General features: G+C 53.5%; 1 protein-coding gene across 1 annotated transcript in view; it reads right to left on the minus strand.

Annotated features, from left to right (window-relative positions):
- mdn1 (midasin AAA ATPase 1) overlaps positions 1-24,183 on the minus strand; it is a 34,999-nt gene extending 10,816 nt beyond the window's left edge. Inside the window, exons 1-65 of the mRNA XM_047021099.1 lie at positions 23,880-24,183; positions 23,315-23,541; positions 22,985-23,209; positions 22,780-22,887; positions 22,503-22,695; positions 22,185-22,394; positions 21,968-22,099; positions 21,727-21,830; positions 21,526-21,640; positions 21,162-21,367; positions 20,323-20,404; positions 20,028-20,123; positions 19,825-19,937; positions 19,185-19,333; positions 19,035-19,095; positions 18,721-18,932; positions 18,504-18,607; positions 18,251-18,395; positions 17,807-17,903; positions 17,597-17,710; positions 17,343-17,490; positions 17,151-17,258; positions 16,815-16,966; positions 16,395-16,573; positions 16,073-16,281; positions 15,631-15,777; positions 15,403-15,544; positions 15,056-15,190; positions 14,592-14,730; positions 14,352-14,490; positions 13,997-14,127; positions 13,769-13,907; positions 13,544-13,658; positions 13,164-13,424; positions 12,698-12,895; positions 12,373-12,581; positions 12,100-12,222; positions 11,784-11,981; positions 11,576-11,683; positions 10,986-11,174; positions 10,790-10,879; positions 10,413-10,676; positions 9,865-10,129; positions 9,303-9,462; positions 9,078-9,194; positions 8,774-8,982; positions 8,427-8,575; positions 8,046-8,245; positions 7,723-7,946; positions 7,210-7,323; positions 6,944-7,073; positions 6,678-6,784; positions 6,421-6,554; positions 6,148-6,308; positions 4,300-4,420; positions 3,898-4,105; positions 3,569-3,812; positions 3,331-3,454; positions 3,077-3,241; positions 2,776-2,990; positions 2,229-2,619; positions 2,018-2,130; positions 1,229-1,898; positions 923-1,084; positions 259-538 (exon numbers count right to left, since the gene is read on the minus strand). Of these exons, the coding sequence (XP_046877055.1) occupies positions 259-538; positions 923-1,084; positions 1,229-1,898; positions 2,018-2,130; positions 2,229-2,619; positions 2,776-2,990; positions 3,077-3,241; positions 3,331-3,454; positions 3,569-3,812; positions 3,898-4,105; positions 4,300-4,420; positions 6,148-6,308; positions 6,421-6,554; positions 6,678-6,784; positions 6,944-7,073; positions 7,210-7,323; positions 7,723-7,946; positions 8,046-8,245; positions 8,427-8,575; positions 8,774-8,982; positions 9,078-9,194; positions 9,303-9,462; positions 9,865-10,129; positions 10,413-10,676; positions 10,790-10,879; positions 10,986-11,174; positions 11,576-11,683; positions 11,784-11,981; positions 12,100-12,222; positions 12,373-12,581; positions 12,698-12,895; positions 13,164-13,424; positions 13,544-13,658; positions 13,769-13,907; positions 13,997-14,127; positions 14,352-14,490; positions 14,592-14,730; positions 15,056-15,190; positions 15,403-15,544; positions 15,631-15,777; positions 16,073-16,281; positions 16,395-16,573; positions 16,815-16,966; positions 17,151-17,258; positions 17,343-17,490; positions 17,597-17,710; positions 17,807-17,903; positions 18,251-18,395; positions 18,504-18,607; positions 18,721-18,932; positions 19,035-19,095; positions 19,185-19,333; positions 19,825-19,937; positions 20,028-20,123; positions 20,323-20,404; positions 21,162-21,367; positions 21,526-21,640; positions 21,727-21,830; positions 21,968-22,099; positions 22,185-22,394; positions 22,503-22,695; positions 22,780-22,887; positions 22,985-23,209; positions 23,315-23,541; positions 23,880-23,975 (10,975 nt within the window). The 5' untranslated portion in view covers positions 23,976-24,183. The remainder of the gene's footprint in view (positions 1-258; positions 539-922; positions 1,085-1,228; positions 1,899-2,017; positions 2,131-2,228; positions 2,620-2,775; positions 2,991-3,076; positions 3,242-3,330; positions 3,455-3,568; positions 3,813-3,897; positions 4,106-4,299; positions 4,421-6,147; positions 6,309-6,420; positions 6,555-6,677; positions 6,785-6,943; positions 7,074-7,209; positions 7,324-7,722; positions 7,947-8,045; positions 8,246-8,426; positions 8,576-8,773; positions 8,983-9,077; positions 9,195-9,302; positions 9,463-9,864; positions 10,130-10,412; positions 10,677-10,789; positions 10,880-10,985; positions 11,175-11,575; positions 11,684-11,783; positions 11,982-12,099; positions 12,223-12,372; positions 12,582-12,697; positions 12,896-13,163; positions 13,425-13,543; positions 13,659-13,768; positions 13,908-13,996; positions 14,128-14,351; positions 14,491-14,591; positions 14,731-15,055; positions 15,191-15,402; positions 15,545-15,630; positions 15,778-16,072; positions 16,282-16,394; positions 16,574-16,814; positions 16,967-17,150; positions 17,259-17,342; positions 17,491-17,596; positions 17,711-17,806; positions 17,904-18,250; positions 18,396-18,503; positions 18,608-18,720; positions 18,933-19,034; positions 19,096-19,184; positions 19,334-19,824; positions 19,938-20,027; positions 20,124-20,322; positions 20,405-21,161; positions 21,368-21,525; positions 21,641-21,726; positions 21,831-21,967; positions 22,100-22,184; positions 22,395-22,502; positions 22,696-22,779; positions 22,888-22,984; positions 23,210-23,314; positions 23,542-23,879) is intronic.
- Positions 24,184-25,436: the final 1,253 nt, after the last annotated feature.

A 25,436-nucleotide genomic window follows, 5' to 3' on the forward strand; every position in this document is an offset into this window, starting at 1 on the left:
GGGGTTTGGTAGATTAGATTAGTAATTCACCATAAGGTATCCTAAGTGGAAGAAATATTTAACTTAATGTATGCTTACGAAGTAGAAGTACTGACGAACTTCAATGTCAAAAAGCGTGTGATTGTACAAAATACTGTATACACATTTCAAATTGCACTTCCAATTGTGGACACAAAGATAAATACAATGAAAACATATTTAGCTCTCATTTAGTACATTGATATTAGACGTTAATAGTGGTTCAGTGGCAGGACCCACCGAGCAGGTGATAGAAGCGTGCCATCACAGGAGCTGTGATCTGGTACGAGGTGACCAGGGCTTTGATGTGATGTTTGCTGTGATTGGCTGGAGGGTTGCCTTGGTACCACAGCGACTGGGAGTATCCCAGACAGAGGCTCAGATGGACCTGGACCATGGTGTTCATACAGGCTGGGGACAGGACACCAGCCTCGCCCGCATCCTCCAGGACTTCCTCCTCCTCTAGCCCCGCCTCCGCCGGCCCCTCCAGGGTGTCCGGGCCCGTGATGTCAGCAAAGTCCTGAAGAACCAAAGAGAAGGAATCAGAGTCCCTGCTGCACAGCAGAACAGCTCAACCCAGCCAGAGCGGGACAAGCACGTCCTGTACAGGCTAGCGGAGGTAGAGGGTACCAGCACAGGGAGAGGGTACCAGCAGGGGGAGAGGGTACCAGCAGAGGGAGAGGGTACCAGCAGAGGGTACCAGCAGAGGGAGAGGGTACCAGCACAGGGAGAAGGTACCAGCAGAGGGAGAGGGTACCAGCAGAGGGTACCAGCAGAGGGAGAGGGTACCAGCACAGGGAGAGGGTACCAGCAGAGGGAGAGGGTACCAGCACAGGGAGAGGATACCAGCAGAGGTAGAGGGTACCAGCAGAGGTAGAGGGTACCAGCAGAGGTAGAGGGCTACCTGGTTGTACTGAGGGAAGCTGCGTCTGAAGTCCCTCTCCTCCTGCTCCTCCTCGCTCAGGCCCGTCCCGTGGAGACGGCTGCGATGGCGGTACAGACTGGCCTCCAGCTGCTCCTTCTCCCTGGCTCTTCTCTCCTGTTCGTCCCACTCGTTCACCACCGCCTGTGGGGGAGGGGGAGGGGGGAGGAGGGCAGGGCAGGGCAGGGGGGAGATGTAGAGCATCACACACTGCACTCTTCTCCACAAACCCTGGTGCTCGTTCAGCCCCCCCCCTCCCCCCGGTGATGGAGGCCCAGGCTAGCGCACCTGACAGATGTGCCTGAAGAGCTTGTGGGTGTCCTGGCTCAGCCCCCCGGTGGACAGGGCGTGGCACTGCACGTACAGGAGAGCGTTCAGCAGCAGGGTGGAGGTCTCGGGGACCGTGCGTGCCGGGTCCTGCTGGGGGAGGAGCTTGGCCAGCCCCCGCAGCACATCCACACAGGCCCGCGAGCACAGGTAGTCAGCCCTGGCCAGGTAGGAGGGCAGGCTGGGGGACAGGGAGGGGAAGGCCAGCAGGCAGGACACCAGCTTGGGCAGGCCCAGCATGGGGGTGAGAGAGGAGGCCAGCTGGGAAGCCAGCAGCCTCATGCCGTGGCGGAGCTGGAGGATGGCGGTCCGCAGGGGCCCCACCACGTCAGGGTACAGCGGGTAGTCCTCCTGCAGCCTGAGGGCGAAGCAATGCTGGGACGCCTGCCACACGGCCTCCTCCTTCAGCAGGCCCTGGATCCCCGACCTGGATTTGGGCCCGCTGCCCTGCAGGGCCTTCAGGAGGTGGGAGAGGAGGTCCTCCACGGCTGCAGGCTGGCCGATGCTGCAGAGGTAGTGCTGCAGCTCCTGGAAGAGCCGGCCGTACTGCGGCTCTGTCGGGCGACACGCCTGCTTCCTGGACAGCTCTGCGATCTGCTCCTTCACCTGCTGCATCCGGATCCACAGGTACCTGGAGCCACAGCGGAGGAACATGCTTAAAGAGAGAACACAACCCTCCCGTCCGCATGCACCTGGAGGTTAACGCTGTGTGAAACACTGGGTCCAGCCCACAGCTGTCCGGATGCTGACCTGATACGAGGGTGCTGGAAGCCGTCAGTGGTGCTGTTCTCCCCCAGCTCTGCTCCAGTCAGCAGCTGCGACGCCAGGCTCCGCCCCCTCCACTCCTCCTGCAGCAAGGCCAGCTGGGAAACGCAGGCGGTCACACAGCCAGTTAGCGTCAAACGTTAAAACACGGGGAGAAAGGTGGAAGAGGCGCGCGGCGTCGTGGAGGTGTACCCACCTCCTCCTGAGAGTAGCTCAACTTATAGGCTCGCTTCACAGCTGGGTCGAAGATAGTCTGTGGGGTCCACACCTTCATGTGCATCAGGCCCATGTTGACCCAGAACACCCCCGAGTGGGCCTCCGGGCTGGGCCCGGGCTTGACCTTGTTCTGGACGTACTGCTGCAGGCCGGTGAGCAGGGCATCCAGCAGGCCTTCAGGGAGCAGGCTGGGGGCCAGGAAGTCTCGGAGGACGGTCTGGATCTCCTGGGCAGCCACCAGAGGGTCCTGGTCCTCCACCAGACTCTCACAGCTCTCGGTGTATCCCTCCTGCAAGGCGGGGGGCAGCAGGTCGGCCATGCTCTGCAGCTGTCTGCGCAGCACCATACCCTGCAGCCTGCTGTCTGTTCGTCTGCGGGAGGGGGGGGGGGAGACACAGGAACACCGTGAAACTAACGGCCCAAAGGCTTACTGAACATGCTGGCAGCTTGCCAGCGGGTAGAGTCGTCTCCAGGAAGTCCACTGATCTCTTTTGGATCGTTTCTGAACGTCATGTCGGTGTGTGTACCTGAACTCAGCCAGGGCAGGCATGGCCATGTTGTTCCAGAGCAGGGCGCTGACGTCCTGCAGCTGCTGGCTCCTCTCCCGCCACTCCCCCAGGGTGACCCTTGAGGCCGAAAGGAGTGACATTCCTGTGGGATCCCAGCAGCCCCCACTCTCAATGCTGCTTAGGACTCCCAGCATGCAGTGCGACCACACAGCTTTACTCAGCATGCCAGGACCCTGGAAAGGACACAACACGAAAGTTACGTTTTCAATTTGACATTCCGATTAGAGCACCATTAGACGTTACACTGTAGCTACGGTACCGTGCTGTCAGGTACCAGAGATGACTTTGCTGCCATCTGGGACTCTGGACTCAGGGGGTCCCACTTCAGCCAGCGCTCAGGGTCAGAGGTCACGCTGCTGCTCCACAGAGAGGCCAGCGCTTCAGACAGCAGCTCGCACCACACAAACTGCAGCTCCTCCGAAGGCTGGGGGGAGAAGGGCAACACGGTCACCACACAGGAAACAAACATGGACGCTTTGGTGCTTGAAAGGTTCAACAGGGAGTCTGACTGACCCGGTCACTGCTGAGCAGGAACCAGAGAGGCTGCAGCTGGCTGACGTTCATGGGCGTGGACTGGAGGCAGAAGCGCAGGTGCTGGGAGAGTTCCCTCCTCATGCTGTCCTCCCTGTCCCTATCCCTGAGGAAGCAACAGCACCACACAATCAGCCCTGACGAGACGACACTGCAGCGAGCAAGCATGGCCGCCCCCCTCTTTCACCAGGGCATTCTGCTCCTCCCTACCCCTCCTTACCCCTGAGTGAGGGCCATCTGCAGCAGGTCTGCACACAGCCGGAGCTGGTTGAGAAGGGCCAGTTCCTCCACCAGCGGCCAGAGCTGGGCCCTGCGGCGCAGCTGCAGTAACGCCTCCCTGCAGGCGGGGGCGCTGTCTGCCGGCTCGCCGGCTCCCGTCACGGACGGACGAACTTCCAGGAGGCCGCAGGACGTCATGTGACCCTGCTGCTGCTCCACACAGGACACCAACCTCTCCAGCACACCTGAGGAGCACCACACCACGGACATCAGAGGAGGCCAAGGCACAGAACATTTTCCCGACGTCTAAAGTCGTGTGATTCATCCCACCTGAGTGGTGCGGCTCTAGCTGGTTGTTGGCGAGCAGGACCAGGCCCCAGGCCTCCAGCAGCCTCTCCTTGGTCTCCAGGCCCAGGACAGCCTCCTGGAGGCGGGACACCTCCTGCTTCCTGGACGAGCCGTCCAGCCTCAGGTCCCCCACGTCCAGGACGCGGCTCAGGACTCTCAGACGAGACGCACACTCAGCCACAGACTCCAACTGGAAGAGGAGGATTTGGTTTTTTTACACGTTTATATTATTGTTGTTGCTTTTTATTCCTTACTGTTTTTGTTATTGCTTTTTTTTCTTTTCAATAAGGTTATGATGGGTCAACATCCAGTACTGTGACTTCTCAAAATAACGCATCAGGAAGATTAACAGGAAGCATTCGGAGGTTCAGACATTCTCTTTACCTTGAAAGGCAGTGGTTTTCCCAGTGTCTTCTGGATGCCCTTCAGGGCTGTGGCCACAGTGATCGGGGTGGACAGGACGGTCTGGATGGCAGCTGACACCGTCTGCAGCTCCTGCTGCCCTCTGGAAGACAAGAGAAACCTCACATCACCATCACAGCAGCCTGACCACAGCAGCAGTTTGACCACAGCAGTCTGACCACAGCAGCAGCCTGACCACAGCAGCCTGACCACAGCAGCCTGACCACAGCAGCCTGTCCACAGCAGCCTGACCACAGCAGCAGTCTGACCACAGCAGTCTGACCACAGCAGCAGTCTGACCACAGCAGCAGTCTGACCACAGCAGTCTGACCACAGCAGCAGCCTGACCACAGCAGCCTGACCACAGCAGCCTGACCACAGCAGCCTGACCACAGCAGTCTGACCACAGCAGCCTGGTCACAGCAGCCTGACCACAGCAGCCTGACTACAGCAGCCTGACCACAGCAGCAGACTGACCACAGCAGCAGACTGACCACAGCAGCAGTCTGACCACAGCAGCCTGACCACAGCAGCCTGACCACAGCAGCCTGACCACAGCAGCCTGGTCACAGCAGCCTGGTCACAGCAGCCTGGTCACAGCAGCCTGGTCACAGCAGCCTGGTCACAGCAGCCTGACCACAGCAGCCTGACCACAGCAGCCTGACCACAGCAGCCTGGTCACAGCAGCCTGACCACAGCAGCAGTTTGACCACAGCAGCCTGTCCACAGCAGCCTGACCACAGCAGCAGTCTGACCACAGCAGTCTGACCACAGCAGCAGCCTGACCACAGCAGCCTGACCACAGCAGTCTGACCACAGCAGCCTGACCACAGCAGGAGTCTGACCACAGCAGTCTGACCACAGCAGCAGCCTGACCACAGCAGCCTGACCACAGCAGCAGCCTGACCACAGCAGCCTGACCACAGCAGTTTGACCACACCAGCCTGACCACAGCAGCCTGACCACAGCAGTCTGACCACAGCAGTCTGATCACAGCAGCCTGACCACAGCAGTTTGACCACACCAGCCTGACCACAGCAGTCTGACCACACCAGCCTGACCACAGCAGCCTGGTCACAGCAGCCTGACCACAGCAGCCTGACCACAGCAGCCTGACCACAGCAGCCTGACCACAGCAGCAGCCTGACCACAGCAGTCTGACCACACCAGTCTGACCACAGCAGCCTGACCACACCAGTCTGACCACAGCAGCCTGACCACAGCAGTCTGACCACAGCAGCCTGACCACAGCAGCCTGACCACAGCAGCCTGACCACAGCAGCCTGGTCACAGCAGCCTGACCACAGCAGCCTGACCACAGCAGCCTGACCACAGCAGCCTGACCACAGCAGCAGCCTGACCACAGCAGTCTGACCACACCAGTCTGACCACAGCAGCCTGACCACACCAGTCTGACCACAGCAGCCTGACCACAGCAGTCTGACCACAGCAGCCTGACCACAGCAGCCTGACCACAGCAGCCTGGTCACAGCAGCCTGGTCACAGCAGCCTGACCACAGCAGCCTGGTCACAGCAGCCTGGTCACAGCATCCTGACCACAGCAGCCTGACCACAGCAGCCTGACCACAGCAGCCTGACCACAGCAGCCTGGTCACAGCAGCCTGGTCACAGCAGCCTGACCACACCAGCCTGACCACAGCAGCCTGACCACAGCAGCCTGTCCACAGCAGCCTGACCACAGCAGCCTGTCCACAGCAGACTGACCACAGCTGTCTGACCACAGCAGCCTGACCACAGCAGCCTGACCACTGCCTCTCACCAGGGCGGTGTCTGGGAGAGGGTGGGGGGTGCCTGGAGGAGAACACTCACTCGTAGGTGCCGTCCCCCAGCAGCAGATGAGGCAGCCGTAAGATCAGGTGCTTCTGGACCCACTGCCAGTGCAGCGACAGCACCGACACGCCCTGGGAGTCTGCAGGAAGCGTGTTGCACACGTCCCAGAAGCGGTCTCTCCACTGCAGCAGCTGCAGGACCTGGAGACACACACACTCACAGTTATACACACATCAGCCATGATTGAGGTTTATGAGACGCATTAAGGAGCCTTCAGATTAGGTGATCAGGGTGTGATGCCTGGAGTCTGACCTCGAACATGAGGTGGTCTGATATGTAGGGCTGGCCTGTCTGGATGCCCTGCAGGATGAAGTCGTCCCATAGGTCGAAAAAGGAGCGCAGGTGTATCAGCACCGGGTGTGGCAGGTGGCCGATGTCCACCGTCCCTTCAGATGAGGAAAGAAAAACAGGAATCAACACCCAACAACTGTTTGTGTGTTTTTGTTTTTGAAGCGTCCAGGTGGAAGTGTGTTTCAGCTGGGCTCCGTGCTCTCCCTGTGTTGGGGTACCTTTGGAGAACGCAGTGGCCAGTCTTAGGGCGCTGTTGTGTGCTGATGCATTGATGGCACAGGTACAGATGACAGCCCTCTCCTCTCTGTCCATCTGCAGGACAATCCTGTGAAAACACAAAGCACACCCGGTGACTCCTCCTCATCACAGCGACACCAACGGTCAGACTGAGACCAGCGGTCAGACTGAGACCTGCGGTCAGACTGACACAAGCGGTCAGACTGACACCAGCGGTCAGACAGAGACTCTGTTTTCGGGGGCGTACCTGTTAGCGACAGCGTTCAGGGCTTCCATGAACTCTGTGTACCTCTCCTCATCCTCAAAGTTGCACGTGTTGGCCAGAATGTCCAGATACTGCTTGTTCCATCGCATGTCCACCAGGATCCTGTAGTCATCTAACCACATCGCAGATGCTGTTAACCTCAACAGTGCAGCTCTCAAAAGCGCTCAAACTTTGTCATTTTCTTGTGAAATCTGTTTGTGTTGATGTAGAAGTGTTGTAGCGGGAGCGTGTTCCTGTGTGTTTGGTACCTGTGCTGTGGGGCTGCAGCAGTTCCGTGAGGCTCTTGCCCTTGACCATCAGCTTGCTGGAGAACACGGCCTTCAGAGATCGGTTTCCCGCCTCCAGCTGCACCAGCGCAGGATCTGCAAACAAGCAGAGCGGAACAAATATTAGACTTAAAGTATGTTTGCAGAGTAAAAGTACAAACACATGTTAAAAGCTGGATTGGGCTGAGCCCAAAATGTTTTGAATGTCTGGCTCCGCCCCTGTCTACCGCCACAAATATATATTTTTTGAAGTCCATTCTACATTTTCATATTGTCTGTTAATAGTTTGATGGTCATTAACGAGCATTGGTTATCGTTCAGAATGTATTTTCCAAATGAACATCCTTAGTACACAGTGCATACGTGTCCCTCACAGAAAGCTCCAGAGCAACAAATTTGGCATATTAGGTATGTGAGTGTACCGTCAGGACCTAAAGTCCCTGATATCATCGCTCCAACTGCCTGCTTAGCGGTGGCTCCGTGTCGGCGACGTACCGGGGGCAGATTTGTAGCTCCTGCCCAGGTGAGCCAGCCAGCTGCTGCGCAGGATCCAGTCGCTGTGGGAGGCCCTCTCCGTCAGCAGCCTGACGGCCGTGGGGATGAGACGCAGGGTGTCCCCCTCCTCCAGGTCCACCACCCCTCCAGAGAACACCAGCCCCTCGTGGACCCCTCCGCTCTGGAGCGCCCTCTGGAGGTCACACAGGCTCAGCGGCCGACTCCTGGTTCCACACACAGGGGGAAGACACACGGACATCAGCCTTGTAGCCCCAAAACTAAATGTTCTCTCTGATACCCGTGCGCGTGGTCCAGTGTCTGACCTCTTGCCCTGCAGGCTGAGGGTGTTGAGGCAGAAGGACAGGACCTGTCCGTCTCGGAGCACGGAGGAGAAGCAGGAGTCCTCGGTGGAGAGGAGGGCGGAGGGGAAGCCGTCTGGCCACACCCCTGCACACAGCAGCCCGCTGCCCCAGTCCTCCGTGTCCAGGATGGCTAGCCGTCTCTCGATCACCTGCTGGGCTTGCTGCAGAGAGACACAGCAGAACAAACAAGCGTCGACACCTGGGATTTGGCCTGCTGTGCCGTCGCTACACATTGCTAGATGGGTACGAGGACTGTGTTGCCAGACAGGCTGGTCTGGTAGGAGTGGTGGTGATGGTGTGGTGATGGTGTGGTGACGGTGTGGTGATGGTGTAGTGTTGTACCCGCTGGCTGGCGGTGGTGCGCTGGCAGAGGGAGTAGGCCTCTCCACAGGAGTGCAGCAGGGCGCTGGGCAGGTCCACTCCTCTCTGCAGCTGGCAGGACAGCAGGGTGGCAGCATGGAGGAGGGAGGACACGGAGGAGGCAGGAGAGTCTGGCCGGGGAGAGAGAGGGAGAAGGAGGGAGAGAGAGGGTGAGAGAGAGGGGGGGAGGGAAAGAGGGAGGGAGAGAGAGACAGAGAGGGGGGAGGGAAGAGACTTACATATCTGTCTGTTTAGATCACTTGATCAGTGACTGGGAAAACACCAGCCACTCCTGTGTTCAGAGTACAGGACTGTCTCTGGAAGCTTACCCCAGATGGTGGTCTTGATGTCAGCGTGGATTTCGATGAGCAGATCGCACACACAGTCTCCGGTCACTCCCACAGTGTGCAGCACGGTCTTCAGGTCCAGAGAGTCCCAGCACACCCCCTCGTGTTCTCCTGGGACGTAGATCTCCACCCCTCTGTTCCTCATGGCCCTGGAGATCTCCCCGTGAGCAGGGTCCATGGTCAGGAACAGCCTGGAGGAAGGAGGGACACCAGCTCCCGTCAGGCGGAGCCCCCAGGGGTTGCTGTCCGTGTGTTGAACCAGGAGCTCTAGCTCTGTGGGACGTACCTGAAGTTGGGGTGGGGCGTGATCCTGGGCGTGGTTCCGTCGATGACGCCTCGCTCGTTGATGGTCAGACAGCCGCCCGGTTCCAGCAGGGCGTTAAGGCGGTCCAGCACAGAGGGGCTGAACACAAACACATCGATATCACACTGACATCCACTGTTTCTGTGCTCAGGTTGGCTGAAGCTCCTGGATGGCTGGAAGCCCCTCACCCCGCCCTCCTCCCCTCACCTGCAGAAGTTGACATTGTCCATGAGCAGCCAGTCCCCAGCCTGCAGGGCCTGCACCAGCATCCCATCCAGCCACTCGAAGCCTCCGTTGGTCCAGCCGTCCTGCAGCTGAGCCAGGCGCTCCTTCAGCAGGGTGAAGTCCATCTGCAGCTTGGACATGTCTGGGGACGACAGGGCAGCCAATCACAGGGCAGCACATCACAGGGCAGCCAATCACAGGGGGCAGCCAATCACAGGGGCAGCCAATCACAGGGGCAGCCCATCACCTGGGGCAGCCCATCACCTTACTGGAGCTGCTGTGCTTTGACTTCATTGGTTTGTTTTATCCTCGTTGCATTCATGTTTACATTTTGTTTATTTTATTAGAATCGGGGTCACTGCACCATTCTAATAAAACAACATTTAAACATGAATGCAACAAGGATAAAAAAACATAAACAATGAAATAAAACTACACCAGCGACATTAACCACACCAGTGACATCAGCACGCGGTCAGTTTGTTTTTAAACAGGACAGCCGTCCATGGAAGGGCCAAACCCAGCGTGTGAGGGGGGGCCGTACCTGTGAAGACCTTGAGTTTGGTGTTGAGCTTCTGCAGCAGCAGGATGATGACCTCCAGCTTGTTCAGGGCGTCTGAGGTGACCGTGCCCCCCGTGCCCTCCAGACCCTCGTCCTTCAGCCAGCGGCAGAACAGGCTCCAGGTCTTCAGCAGGAACTCTGTGTCCTGCACCGCCCCGTCCAGCGACATCAGGCCCCGCCTCGTCACCATGGCAACCACGTAGTCCACCGTCTCCAGCACCTGTTGCCATGGCCTCATGATGTCCACCTGGAGACACAAGCAGGCTGTAACTCGTCGCATTTTCGGTAAAAAAACGTGGCACGAGTTGGTCGCTGGGTTTGCTTGAGCGTTTGTGGACGTGCTACATCAGTGTGGGCCAGTCGAACTAACCTAGCCAGCGTAACACAGCTAGCACCACAAGGAAGTAAACGCTAGGCTTTCTTTCACACCCCCTGCTCACACGAAGCCACTACAGAGGAGAACACCAGGCCAATCTAAACCCAAGTGTGCTCTGCAGAGGGAAGCCAGCTGTCCCAGCTTGATGAGTTACCTGCTCGAACCCTCCCAGCAGCTCTGTGGTATCCATGGAGCTGTTCATGGCCATGACGCGCAGACGGTGGCCTGTGAGCAGGGCCAGCAGCCGCACCAGGCTGGTCTTCCCGCTGGCCGTGGGGCCCACCAGGATGGACATCCAGCCCACTTCCACACACTTCATGACGGACTCCAGAGGACGCAGAGCCTGGTGGGTGATGGACAGGGGGGGGTCCAGGACCACTGGGGCCCCCCCACTGCGCTGGAGGACTGAGAAGCCCACCTGGGGGAACATGGCGGGGGGATGACTTGATGTGCTTTTTACACATCTGTGAATTTTTTATTAAAAAAACAAATCAGTCTAGCACTGGATGAGGTGTCGAGGCTGTGACTTACCTGAAGGTTCAGTGGTGTGATGTGGAATTGCCTTGAACTAGTGTAGGGCTCAAAATCTTCACCAAACACCTTCCGGAACACAGACAGCACCTAAACAGAGGAGTATTCATGACAACAGCTGACAGCTTTGAACGAGCATCAAGTTTCACAGACAACTCCAAGACCAGAAGTTAGTAAACAGCAGGGCTGTACATACCTGGGCCTTGTCTGCCTCCGTCCTCATCCGTTCTGCGTACACCACACCCACATGCTGACCTGGGTTGAAGAAGCCAGGCGATTGGTCGGCTTGCATCAGCTGACACCAGCGGAACATGTCTCGCAGGTTGAATTCCCAGGGGCCTCCTTTCTGACCCCACTTCCTCTCGACAGAGACTTCCTGCACAAGCTGAGGGACGGAGGGACAGGAGGGACAAACAGAGCAGGAAACAGAAGGATGGTTTGTGACCAGATTTAGGACAAAGCAGTGGAGAAGAGATAAGTGGCTTGTGTATTCAGAAGCCAGTGGACCACAGAGAGAGTTCAAGACCTCATAGAGCCCCCCCCCCCCCAAACAAAGCCAGCAGTGAACTTGGGACAGTGAACCAATATCCACGAATAGCTCTATGGGCAGGGGAACGATGCCAACTGCTGGACAGACTGGCGGCTATTGTCCTTTATTGTCACAATGGGGTCAAGCGAGGACATGTAACCCTGCTGGACCCTGGCAGGCACAGAGGGACAGACGAGGTCAGTCCCACTGAACCCCACAGGCTCTGACTGGACCAGGGACATGAGTCCTTAACCTACCCGGTTATTGAACTGCACCATTTTAGAGGTGATTTGCTTGTCGATGTTGGGAAAAATTGAGTCCCCGATAAATTCCATGTCTTCACTGGTGAGTTGGTCCACAAACACCTGTAAAGGACAGGGGTGTAGTTACATAATGACATCTATTTGATGATGATAACAACGTGATCCTGGTCCTGTGTGTTTGGCTGGCTCCCGTCTACAGTACCTGAGTGAACCTGTTGAGGAATGATTTGGGGAGTCCCTTGCGCCCCCCTCCCTGGATGAAGGGGTTCTGGCAGCCGAACATCTTGGTCTTCTCGTGCTGCACCTGGAAGGTCATCCCCAGCTCTGGAACATAGATCTCTGAGCGGTGGTCAAAGCAGGCGTTCAGGCCCTCCAGCACAGACTGGGAAGCGAGGTTCAACTACAGAAGAAAAGAAAAACACAAGCCTTTATATCACATGGACCATCATCATACACATCTAACGCACACCAAGACACCAATAACTCTGAAATACAGCAGGTTGTGGGAGATATCGTACCTCATCCAGAACTATCCAGTGACCAGCCTTCAGTCCAGCCAGAAGAGGGCCGTCTCGCCAAGCAAACTCTCCCCCCTTCCCCCCCTCCACAGGCAGGTCAGTCCCAAACAGATCCGTCACATCCTGCCCCGGGACAAAACAACATCATTAACCGATCAGGGAGCGATCGCTAGTCCACCCGTCTCTCTCTTGAGACATGATATAACAGCAGAGGAGGCTGCACAGATGTTCTGGCTAACATGAACATTGAGAGACTGGGGAACAGGGGCTTACCGTTTGTTCAGAGAGGTTAATCCGGACCAGGTGGTTTCCAGAGGCCTTGGCCAGGGCTGCCACCAGGCTGGTCTTGCCCACGCCAGGGGAGCCCTCCAGCAGCACGGGCCTCTGGAGCTTCAGGGCTCGGAGGATCCTCTGGGCGTTCACCGCAGTGGTGCCCGCGGCCAGGGCGTAGTCCGACAGGCTCCGGCTCTCAGTCGCTGGTCCTGGGGGGGGGTCGAGGGGAAGCAAAGATGAGGTCGACCTGCACTTCCAGACACAGCAGAGAACCTGCTATGGAAACACTACTGCAGGACACGTCCAGAGGAAAAAGCGTCCAGACCTAGGGCGATGTAGAAGGGGTCGATGCCGAAGAAGTCATCCCCCAGCTGGGGCTCCCTGGGCAGGGTGGTGTCGTACACGCGCAGGGCGTCCAGCATCTCCTGGTCCAGCTGGGTGACTCTGCTGAGCCTCTGCTGCAGGAAGCCCAGACAGGACCGGCGAGCCACCATGGCACTCTCAGCTGACGACGCTGTTGTGCCTGGTGGGTAACACACGGGGAGAGGAGGAGGGGGAGGAAGGGGAGGGGGGAGGAGGAGGGGGGAGGAGAGGAGGAGGGGGGAGGAGGAGGAGAGGAGGAGGGGCAGGGGAGGGGGAGGAGAGGAGGAAGAGAAGAGGAGGAGGGGGAGGAGAGGAGGAGGAGGGGCAGGGCAGGAGGAGGTGGAGGAGAGGAGGAGGAGGAGATTTTGTGATTCTAGCACTTCCTGAGTTGACACAGGTTGAGTCTGTGTGGTGTGGCAGTGTCTGACCTGAGCCGATGCCGTCCACATACACCAGACAGGCAGCGTGGATGAAGGCAGTGATGGTGTCCAGCCTCAGGTCCCACTCAGCCTCCTCCTCCTCCTCCTCCGCCCCCATGGTCATAAAGCCATCCATGTCACGCTCACACACCACGTTCAGGAAGTGGACCCACGACAGGATGTCTCTCACGCTCAGGATGCAGCGCCGGCCAAACTCCTGACTGGTCAGCCAATCGATGAAGTCCAGCATCAGCTCAGCGATGTCTCCACCTGCAAGGAGGGGGGACAGGGCGCGTCGTCAGGGTTACGGGACGCCTCAGAGAGAGAGGAGAGGAGGAGGGCTTTACTTCAGACGTGAAACAGACTGAGGGTGGAGAGGAGCTGGGTACCGTCTATGGCCAGGCCTGAACGCAGGTTGTGTTGGATGATCTGGACCAGGTCACTACGGCTGTTGGTCTGAGGGCACCAGATCTCAGTGAATCTGTTCCTGAGCGCTGGGGAAAGCTGCACACACACACACACACACACACACACAGAGAGAACAAGAGAGTATGGTTTAAATAACCAGGATCCATGATGGCTGATCTTTAAGGATCTACATTAGAGAGCTTTACCTCCTTCTTGCCGAAGTCTCCTCCAGGGTTCATGGTGGCCACCAGGCGGAAGCTGGCCGCGGCTGTGATCAGCTCCACGTCGTCATCGTCCCCGCTGCCCTTCTCCGCCAGCAGCAGGGACCTCTCGGTCTCCAGAACGCTGCGAGGAGACGAGGTCAAAGGTCAGCGACGATCGTGTGTGTGTGTGTGCGGGCCAGCTAAGAGGCGTGACGGAGAGAGCGTGCCCACCTGTTGAGTCTCTCCAGCACAGAATCGTCTGCCAGGGAGATCTCGTCCATGAGGAACACCCCAGCCTCCTTCATAGCCTGGACCAGAGGCCCGTCCTGCCACTCAAACAGACGGCCGTCCTCCGCGTCCACCTGCAGCGCCGCACAGCACACAGGAGACAGTATCAGCAGGAGGTTAGGACTTCCTATCTGCTAGACCTGCAGTTAGTCTGGAGGTACCCAACTAGGGTTGTAACCAACATTATGCTACAGCAGATGGGTTTTTTTCCAGCTACATTTAAGTGTAGGGTATAGGCTAACCTTCAATTTAGCCAATTTCATTTTTTTGTATTCTGACTTCCCATGCCAGCCTGTACCTGATGTGTCCCAGCGTGTCTGACTGGCCGGAGCCCTCCCAGGAAGTCTGACGTCTCCATGTGCAGGTGACAGTTCAGGGAGAAGAACTTCTGTCCTGCCAGGGCAGCAAACAGCTGGCAGATTGTCGTCTTTCCACACCTAAGAAGAAAATAAAAACAATAAATAAAAACCACAAACTTCAGCCCTCAGAAGTGTTCCCTTCTACTGCACTCAGAGATCAGACAGACAATGTGCCGTACCCTGTGTCTCCCACGAGGAGGACCGACTCTCCGAACCGCAGCGCTCGCCCCACCAGGACGGCCAGCCTCCGCATGCTGTGAGTCCACACCACGTGACGGAACTCCTCGGGGACGCCCGCGATGCTGTCCACAAAAGGACCTGCCGTGCAGACCACATCACAGCTCTAAATGGATCCTAACAGTCTGGCCAATACTAATGTCCCACACGCAACATGAAACACTGCACAACACGCAACGCTTTTCACAGTCAATAGAACCTCCAGGATCTAACTCCTAATAGACAACATTAAACACTGATTCAACACCTCAAGTGTTCATACTCATGGTGTTTACCTAAAACGTCAACCGCTGGTTCAGTTGAGAGACATTTCATATTTGGTTTTGTTTAACAAGTGCTTGAATAATGCAGTTGACCTATTGAGCTGAAAGAGGGTCGTTCAGTGGTCAGAGTGGTCTGTACTCACTGAACTGAGAGGTGACCTGCTGTTCAGAGAACAGGGAGTCAGGGTTCACCCTCCGCTTGAAGTGCTTTTCCAGGATGGACTGGATGATAGCTGCCTCGTCTGCCTTCCTCACTCTGCCTGCCAGCAGCATGAATCCTGACACACACACAAGTAGGTCCGCTTAGAAATACATTCACAACTTTTCCGAGATTTTTTGAAAACAATTTTTTTAACACAAATTGATTCACATACATTTCTAAATCGATCTGTATCGCTAGCAAACTGAATCGCAATTCAAATGTGAATCAATTTTTTCCCCCACCGCTAGAATCTGTCTCATCTACGTTTCTGTAAATATCCGGTGTTACCATCGTCAGCCAAATGCTGCAGCCAATCCCGCGACGTCTCAGTCTGTTCCTCCAGCCTATAGCGGTCTGCCCAGCGGAACAGGTCCCTGAGGGTAATGAAGCCGTGTTTCCCCGCAAACACAGACGATCCCCTGCGCAGGGACTGGAGCATACATCCCAAAGGTCACATGAGCGGTCAAACCCAGCGAGCTGGCTGACGACGCAGCGTCCCTGGAGGTTAGCGCTCACCTGGAGGTCCTGCATGACCTGGACCAGCTTGGTGCAGTAGGACGGAGGGAGGCTGCACCTCTGGTGGAGGATGACCTCCAGCTCGCCGCTCGGCAGCTCGTCAAAGTGCAGCTCCACGAAGCGGTTCCTGAAAGCCCTGGAGAGGACCTGGGGAAGAAATGAAGAGGAATCAGATGGAGTCAGTGGTTAGGGAAACGGGCTATTAATCAGAAGGTTTCCCGTTCGATTCCGGGACGTGCAAAAGAAATTGGTGTGGATTTGAGCAAGGCACTTCACCCTACTTGACTCGGGGAGAATGTCCCTGTACTTACTGTAGGTCACTCTGGAGAAGAGCGTCTGCTAAATGACTAAAAATGTAAAAAAAATGAAGAGACTCGACCAAGCGGCCCCCGTCGACACTATACCTGAACCACTGCTCTACTGAAGCCACAACAAGACCTACCTTTCTACCCCCGTAGAGTCCCGGAGGGTTCTGGGTGGCGAAGAGCATGAATCTGGGGTGGGCTTTGATCACTTCCTGGGTCTCTGCTACAAACAGCTCTCGGTTGTCATCCAGGAGTCTGTTCAGGGCCTCCAGAACATCGGTGGGGGCCAGATTCAACTCATCCAGGATGATCCAGTAGCCTTTCCTCATAGCATCAATGAGAACGCCTGAAGGGAGAGCACACACACACACACAGTAATGTTAGACTATGACGCTGCCAGAGGCTCGGGTGGGAGGGAGGGGAGTGGATTGGACTGGGCTGTATATCAATGGCTGATACCCTCTTTGAAGACCAGCTTGCCCCCGTCGTCAGAGGAGTAGCAGCCCATGTACTCCTGGATGTCCGTGTGTTCGTGGTTGTTTATCCTCACACACTGGTTCCCTGTGGCAGCCGCCAGCCACCTGATCAGGCTGGTCTTCCCCACAGACGTCTCCCCCTGGATCAGGACAGGATGACTCCTGAAGGAGGCAGATAAATGGTGTGATTCTCTAACAACCAGTAGTTTGCAGTGAAAACAAGTGATTTTGTAGTTTGACCTCTATAGGAACGGTCAAGTGCCTGGAGCAAACTACATTGACCTGTGGAGTACGGTTAGAGGATAATTGACTCTCAGCTGGGCCAGAAGCCCCCTACCACTACTCCCAGCAAGCAAATGAGTGGGGAAGGGGGGGGGGGGGGGGCTAGTGGAGGTTTTCCTACCCTGCGGACACCACTCTGGCCAGGTCACGGAGGTTGAGCTTGACAGAGGAGGTGAGGATGTAGCTGGGGTCCAGAGCTGGCTCCATCTCCCCCTGGGACACCCAGTAGGCCTCCATCTCCACACACACCCGCCCTGAGGGCTCTGGAATAGGCTGGAAGAGACACACGAAACCTGCTCACTATCACTGGATCAGCAGATCACCAGGCTGGTTCATGACGGGATGGGTTTCCTCAAAGCTTTTTCGAATCACATGATTTCCACTTTAAGCTTTAAGGAGTTCCCTCCACTCCTTTGGGTCTGCTACATGAGCTCGTCTTGTTGTCGTGCTGCATTACCTGTTTCAAACACTTGACGTTTCCTGCCAGGATGTGTTGACACACTAGATTCTGGACGACGGGATGGGAGCTCCTGTCCAGCTGGGTCAGGAAGCTCATGCAGAACCCCTGACAGAAACACAGCACGTCACGTATCAAGCACAGTCAGCGAGATGCGTCAGAATGTCTGGGCCCAGCGCTGTTTTGTCCCACCTCGTATAGCGAGCGCTGGACGCTGTAGCAGGGGTTGGAAGCCACGTACTTCAGGGCCCTGCACAGCGTCCGCAGGCTGTAGTGAGGCCTGTGGCCCGTACCGTCCACCAGGTGGCTGGTAGCCTCCTTGCGCACCGCCAGGTAAAAACTACACGCCAACACAGTCACCAGGTCAGCCATACAGTTGGAGATTAAATCAAGAATGCGCAGATACCTCACCTGACGTCTCAGAGGGAGGAGCTTCTCATCCTCACCTGATGATGCCGTTGACGACGGTCCTCGAGGGGTTCAGGCCTTTCAGGTAATCTGACACCAGGATCCTCAGGTCCGACTCATTCTCCAGCTCCTCCACGTACAGCTCGGTGAAGCTGAGGGCGGGGGGGGACACCAGGAACATGAGGTTGTGAAGATGCTCAGAGCTTCACAGTCATCCACCACACCTGGTTCTCTTAAGAGCTTCTCACCGGTTCCTGATCCCCAGAGGAAGGTTCCTCTTGCCCACGTCGGTGGCTGGGTTCATGCAGGCAAACAGACGGAAGTCTGGATGGCGAACGAGCGGTTCTGCACAAAGAGAAGAGGGAAGGTGATATTCCCATTGCAGCATCAAAATACCACATCTTGGGTCGGCAAGCGCAAAAACAGAAGGGAATCATTGTGTGCATTGCAGTCATTTAGATCCTGCACCAGCACAACACTTAAGATAGACCAAGGGCTTCATTTAGGATAATGGTGCAGGATGGTATGATCCTGTTAGGGTGCAGTATTGAGATCATGGTGCAGGATGGTATGATCCTGTTAGGGTGCAGTATTGAGATCATGGTGCAGGATGGTATGATCCTGTTAGGGTGCAGTACTGAGATCATGGTGCAGGATGGTATGATCCTGTCAGGGTGCAGTACTGAGCTCACCTGTGTCTCCACGGTCCTGCAGCACCAGAGAGCCAGCTCTTCCCTCCAGGAGCCCGCTCAGACACTCCAGGGTTTCAGCCGCCGCTAGGTTGATCTCATCCAGCAGGATCCATTCTCCTTTCTTCACCGCCTGGGCCAGAGTCCCCTACACACACACACACACACAAACATCGTCAGTAAGGATCACAATGTGATGGGTGATTAACACTCGTGTGAGGGGAGCGAGGTGCGTCTGTAGGGATCCTTGTGTTACCTCCACAAAGGCAAAGACCATGGCCGTCTCACAGGCTTTGATCTGCAGCTGGGTTTGGCTCAGTCTCAGTGCCAAGGCCTCCCATTGCTCCTGCAACAAGGCAGCTGGGGGGAACACACAGTCACAGTCACACCACGGGGATAGTTACAACCCTAAGTCCACAATCAAGGTGTGGAATGATCTGTTCGCTTAGAAAGGTGTTTTCTGGAGGTAGTACCATTAGATTTGTCTTGCAACTCTTTGGTGAGGGCTGACTTGCACACGTGGTCCATGAGCTTGAGCAGGTCCTGCCAGCGTTTGCCCCTGAAGCAGGTCTGCACATGGCCCAGAAAGGTCAGGTTCTGCTTGCGGGAGTACGACTGGGAGAACAGGTCCTCAAAGGCTTCGCGCAGCGGCAGCAGGATCAGCTTGTGGTCCACAGGTTTGTACCTGGAAAAGATCCGCATCAGCAAGGAAAAGGGACCCCCTTTTAATCAGGTCGGTGTGGGACTGTGCAGGTAAGGACTAGGCTACAAGCCTTCAGTGACTCACCCTCCCAGAAGATCAGCAGTGTCACTCTGCTGGTTCATGTTTATCACCCTTAACCTGTGTCCTGGAGGGTACGGAATAGAGAAAAGGGGACGTGTTGGAGTTTTCAGGGGAGTCAGGAGGAAGGCCATGGTCATTAGAGCCGTGTCTCACCTGTGAGACCAGCCAGATACTGCACGGTGGAGGTCTTCCCAGTGCCCGTCTCTCCAACCAGCAGTATAGGCTCTCCCCTCACCGCACACACAGCCAGCTGCTCCAGCAGCACTGCAGACGGACGTGTGGCTGCAAAGGTCTGCTTCTCACTATCAACACCCAGAAAAAGAACACATTTGGATTTTACTTTAATTTTCTTCTTTATTTCTTACCCATACTTGAACTGGAAACAGGTAGTTTTTTATTAAACACCCATTTAATGTATTTTACTGACTATTGAAACAACTGCGATCAATAAACACCGATTTTATGTAATTCACCCACTGTCGAAACAATTAATCAAACACCCATTTGATTTAATTTAGTTCATCCACTGTTGAAACTATTACAATGGGACTGCACTTTAAAGCCAAGAATGCATTTCAGTAGACCTGATGGGGTAAAAGAAAGAATCAATCGTTTTGGGGGATTTGCTTAGAGACAGAATATTTGTTGGTTTACCATAGTGTACTTAAGGATCAATTTGATGTTTATTCAATTTACCAGCAGGGAGTCTATCTGCTCTGACTAAATGTTGGCACAGTGACTGGCACAGTGACTGGCACATGACCAGGGACGACAGGCAGGATGCCCAACTTACACACACAGCCGGACTACTTCGTTCTGCTTCCGGACCAGAGCCACTCGGCCCACAGAAGCCTCCAGCTCGGTCACAGAGATACCAGGCTGATACATCTGGCAGAAGTGCTGAGCCTGGGGAGACACAGTGACCACAGTACTTTATGGAACATGTCCCTGGTACGATGAGAGGTCTGGAAGCAGGCGAGGGAAGCGCTGTGGTACCTTCTCTTTGGAGATGTTGAGCTTGCTCCCGATGACCTCAGCCACCCGCAGACGGTTCTCTGGTCGTGACAGCATAGCTGTGAAACAGTCAAGAGCCTGGAGCGGGAAAAGCAGACAGGATATTCAAAGAAGAGTAGAAATACTTTAGAAGTACATCCATGCTAATGTGATTGTTTCTAACGGTCTGCAGTAGAAGTATTTAGCGGTATATCGTGTTCGAATCAAAACCACAACCAGGACAGATCTGTTTGAAACAGGTTGACGTAATTGTTTGATGACTGGATTGAGACCGAACCTCCAGGAAGACATGCTGTGCTGTAGCTGAAGAGCTGCTGTCAAAGTTCCCCGTGATTCTCTCACACCACTTCAGCAAGTCCCTGTAAAGAAGCACAAAGAAACAAGATCAAGATCATAAACAGTTCAAGGCAGCACACATATTTAAACTGCAACGATCCATACAAACAGAACACAACTAAAATGACAGAATATAGTTGTCAGCATATCAATTCATGTGTGTAAAAGAAAATTCCCTCTTCAATTCTATAACATTCTATTAGCCTTTTTTCTGTGAAGCTATGCAGGTAACAGGTAATTGACAGACAAGTGGTCAAGGTAAATGTAAGAGTATAAATGTGTTATCTAATCGGGTTGTCCTAAACTGACACAAGCACCAGTAGTCAGAGCCCAGTCCATAGGACAATCCAATCAATCAGCCATCGACCGCAGCAGCACCCAGTGGAAAGCTAATGAATGTCCTTGGGGGCTGGCGGGTTCTGTTTCAGCTGGGGAGGGCGAGGGCACACTCCCCTCAGACAGATACGGGACCATCACATTTACATCTCTATCTGGGACTTGACCGTAGGGCTTGGAACTATGGGCATGAAAATGGATCTTATTCTTATGTGCCAGAGGCAAACTGTATTGACAGTTGAATGGGTTCATATTTCAGCAGTGAGACCACCACAATAGCAATGAAGCAGAGGACAACAACAAAGTAAACTACAATTGCTTCTGTTTGGATGGTGATTTTTTTTCTAAGAAGTTGTTAAATAATCTTCCACCAAGAAAGTTTCTTCTATTTCTATTTCGATACCAATCATGGAAAAAAATATGGACCAAAATCAGTTTGCCTACCTGAGGGACAGGTCTCTCCCCTCTAGGGATGTGGTCTTCTCGTCCGGCTTATACTGGGCCACCTCGGGGTCCTGCAGGCTGCCTGTGAGGCCGTGGCACAGAGAAGCAGGGCTGTGTTCAGGGTGCCTCTCCCCTGTCAGCTGGCAGTAGATATCCAGCAGTCGCTCCACCACAACGGTCAGGTTAGGGTACCTCGTCACCAACACCTAAACAACCCAACAGACATATGAACGACACAGTAACGTCATGACAACAGTCTTTGCTCCCCAAAGACGAGTAAATAGTTTCAACACACATCTACCAGCATCCAGGAGGAGCCAGACTAAGGCAGACAGGTGAATGAACGTGCTCTGGGACAGCTTACCTTCTTTAATTCATCTCGCACCATATTTCCCATCTGTAGTTTAGTCCAGTACTTGTCCAAGAGAGAAGCATGGCTGTTCTGTGGCCTGTACCAACTGCCGTTACCGTAATACATCCTACAAATACACAACACTCACCATTCATTTATCAGTCAACAAAGTCAATAATACACAGATATTTATAAAAATATTAATTTGTATACCTTCTCGTGGCAAAGAACTGGAAGCCTGGAGAAACATCTATGCAGTCTTCCCGTCCTGGAATCATCAGCTTCTTGTTCTCCATCAGAGGCAGCAGGACAGATATCTGCAGGAACAGCACAACACCCGGACCATGAAGGCAACCATTACACACAGCCATAACAGTCAAGAGTATTCTACATTCTATTTCCCTATCTGATTCATGAATTTCCTTTGTGATTATGGAAGTGAACGTATTCTCACCACATCAAGAGGAGCATGGTCAATGTCTTCCAGCAGGATCCAGTGGCCTTTGGACACAGCTTGTGTCAAGGTACCAGGCTGCCAAATAAACTTCCCTGGGATGTCTGTGCACCGATACATCCCTAGTAACATCTGCAACAAGATTATTATTAGACTTACTATGACTGCAAATGTGCAATATCATACTGGTATGGTTTTGTGGCACTGTTTGTCTCACTTTGCTGTCAGTCTGATCCCCAAGTTGAACCTTCAGAATTTCTGTGGCATTTGTATGGCCGGTGACGGATGCCATAAACTCCACAAGGGCAGTTTTACCACATCCGATTGGCCCTTCAAGAAGAACAGCCTTCTGGGAGGCCACTGCCATCGCCAGTCTGCGCATGTTGCGACAAGTTGAATCCACAAGCACCAGTTCCTTTAGGTTAGCCTAAAGAAAGGTGCGAAGAAAAGAGATCCACACAAAAACACACCATTAATCACATTTCTGAGTTACATAATAGCCCACATAAGAAAACGTTAACCCTAAATGTAGTACCTGCTCCGTGTGCTTGGGAGACACCCTGGGCAACACCACCCCACATACAGCCACCACATTCTGGGAGAGGTCTTCTGACACCACCTGACCCCTGGTGAACTTGTTTGCCTTTTCCTGCCGCCACATCACAGTCCCCTGATTGGCTAGGACAAGGGCTTTTTCGACCTCTAACTGCTGCGTTTCCTCCAATGACCTTCAAGACGATAAAAAACGATCGCATGTCGATTATGACGTAAAAACAATCCTTCATAACATCAGCCAATCAGAATCTACATACTTAATCTTCATGTGGAGGATCTCCTCGCTCGATAGCACCTTTCTCAGGAAAATGGTTTTCTGATTGTCTGTCATGTGAGAGACCAGGGCCAAACACTGGGCCGTGTACCTTCACAGTAGGGCACACAAAAAAAGTGTTATTCTCATAAATAACAACGTTTACAACATGAGGACTGTAACAGGTAAGAGGTCGGCTGAGTACGCACCCTCGGACCATGACGTCGCTGGTGAGGAGCTGAGACACACAGGCGCTCCAGTCCCAGAGGACCCTGAACTTGGCACGGTCGCTCTGGAGGAAGCGCAGGGTGGCGCCCATGAGGTCTCGCAGCTTCATCCTCCTGGGCCCGTACTGCACGGACGAGGACTCCTCGCTGGTGAAGAAGAGCCTCTGAAAGACTGGAGGGGCCGTGTCAAAGTACCTGGCAGCAAACCTGCAAAGGAGGAGAGCGAAGGAGAGGATGGAAAAAGACAAGAGGTTGTTCGTCGTGTCGTGGGATACTGATTGTCATCGGTGAGGATGCATGGGGTAGACTTACGCCTGTGCATCCGGACTAACAAAGAGGAGCTTGCTGAGGGCAACACACAAGCGCTCATGAAGATCGTGGTTTATTGTGCCATCCACTTTGATCCTCTCTGTGTTCCTCTCAAGGAGGTCTAGGATGAGGGGCCGGAGGTGGCGGGCGATCAGAAGAGTATAGTCTTTCTCCAAGAGGAGCTGGGCAAGACATGACAGAATACTTTGTCTGTCTTGTTGGCTCCATATCTGCAGACAGGGATAAGTCAGTTAAGTCTTAACATTAAAACATACTTGAATCCTGACACGTTTCATTTCCAAACCATCATCCGTTAATTTCGTGAACAAAACATGCTTAAAACGTGCTTTCAGAGTACACAACATTACAATTGTGATGCACAAATATCTATTCTGATTGTGTGTGAAGTCGTAAAACGATTGATTGAAAGATAAATACACAGTGTCAATTTTGAGGAGGGTGGGTTTGATAGATCAAATGAGGTTGCGCTTTCTGTTCGGTTAGCGTAAATAACTCATTATAGAAACAAAATCCAGTTTCTAATGAGTTCAAATGAATTCTATCTTACCTGTTTTGCCAAGTATTTGCTTAGTTCGTTGTGGCTTTTATCAATATGTCTGGATATGGTACCCAGTGATGACAGGCTCAATTCTAAATTTTCCATCGTACCATTTGTCGTTTGTGGAACGGCGATCTACAACGAAATAAACGACAAATTATTAACAATGTAATATGTTATATTCTTCGTTAACCAAATAGTGGGGTACATCACTTGCTTGTCTGTCTAGGTTGTATCACAACACAGCAAGCACGTTCCCGTCAGTGTTAAAATCCAGTCCACATGTGAGTAAATGAGAAACCCTTCCGGGTCGATTGTCTGTGCCAACGTCGCCTGAATGAATGACGCGAAGAAACGCGACAATACATTCGGAATTTAATGTAGATTCAACTTAGATTGCGAGAGGTCCTTAGAGATCTTCGTCCTATAAGTGTTTAGTAATGGTTGGACATCTGATAACAGATCAAGGAGTCGGGGAAGATTGACAAAGTTAGCGATTAAGGTATCCAGCTACAGCTAATTTTTGCTCCTTGGCCTGTGCTCTTTCACTGACAGCGTCAAAAATAGTGACGACAAAAGTGAGGCAAACTTATGGATATGGATAGACGTTTGCCATATTCCTGATAATAAAATGGTCGGCAATGTCTTTCCAAACATTTTTATTTATTAATAAAAACAGGAGCTGTACGGCCATATAACAGATATAACAACCTGTTCAGACGTAAATGTATTGTCCCGGAAGAGGCTCTTGTGTTCACCGCGGGAAAATGTCGCTGCTTCCTGCCGTGTAAGGACGAGGGTTGTGTTGGCGCGCCAGTGATGGTAAACATACAGAACAAGAAGCCGAACAATAATGACTCTTGACTAACATTTTCAGATGGTAAGTGAACAGTACATCACGTTCAATACATTTGTGACGGATAATGGATATGAGCTGTATTTTTTTTATATTGACCTAGCTGGTTGCAAGCAATGCTTTGAGACCTTAAATCTGAGACCATATTAATGGTCGCTTGTAGCTGTAGCTACTAGCTTTCATCTGGTAAACATGTCAAACTTGAATACAATTGTGTGTGTGGGTCGCTTTATATCAACCAGTTACTGTATATTGCCGTTTCATTTTTCTTAGCCAGTGCAGTTCAATAACACATTTGTGACTAATCTAGAGTTACTGTCAAATACCCCTCAATCTGCCCCACCAGCTGCTGTCTTTGTTCGTGTGGTAGCATTCTTCCTGCTACTAGCAAGACGTTTACAAACTTCTTAATAGTACTTGAACAAACGTTTTCTAAGAAACTTTCAATGTTTTTTTTGTTTTGTTTTTTTTCATTCATAATAACAAACCAACTTTTATCTTCCCAGCTGTTTTCTCTACCACCATTCAATTCAACTGTTGATAGATTCCAGTCAGGATGGAAGGAAATGTAATTGATGACCTATATGGCAATTTGAGCCAAGACCAATATTGTAAGTAAATCAAATGTATACATCTTAACTGCCCTTCCCATGTGTTATGGCTCAGTACATTGTTCTCAAAATGCAATGAAGGAGTAAGGTTTAGAAAGG

This window comes from Hypomesus transpacificus, chromosome 6 (assembly GCF_021917145.1).
Source record: "Hypomesus transpacificus isolate Combined female chromosome 6, fHypTra1, whole genome shotgun sequence".
Taxonomy (NCBI): domain Eukaryota; kingdom Metazoa; phylum Chordata; class Actinopteri; order Osmeriformes; family Osmeridae; genus Hypomesus; species Hypomesus transpacificus.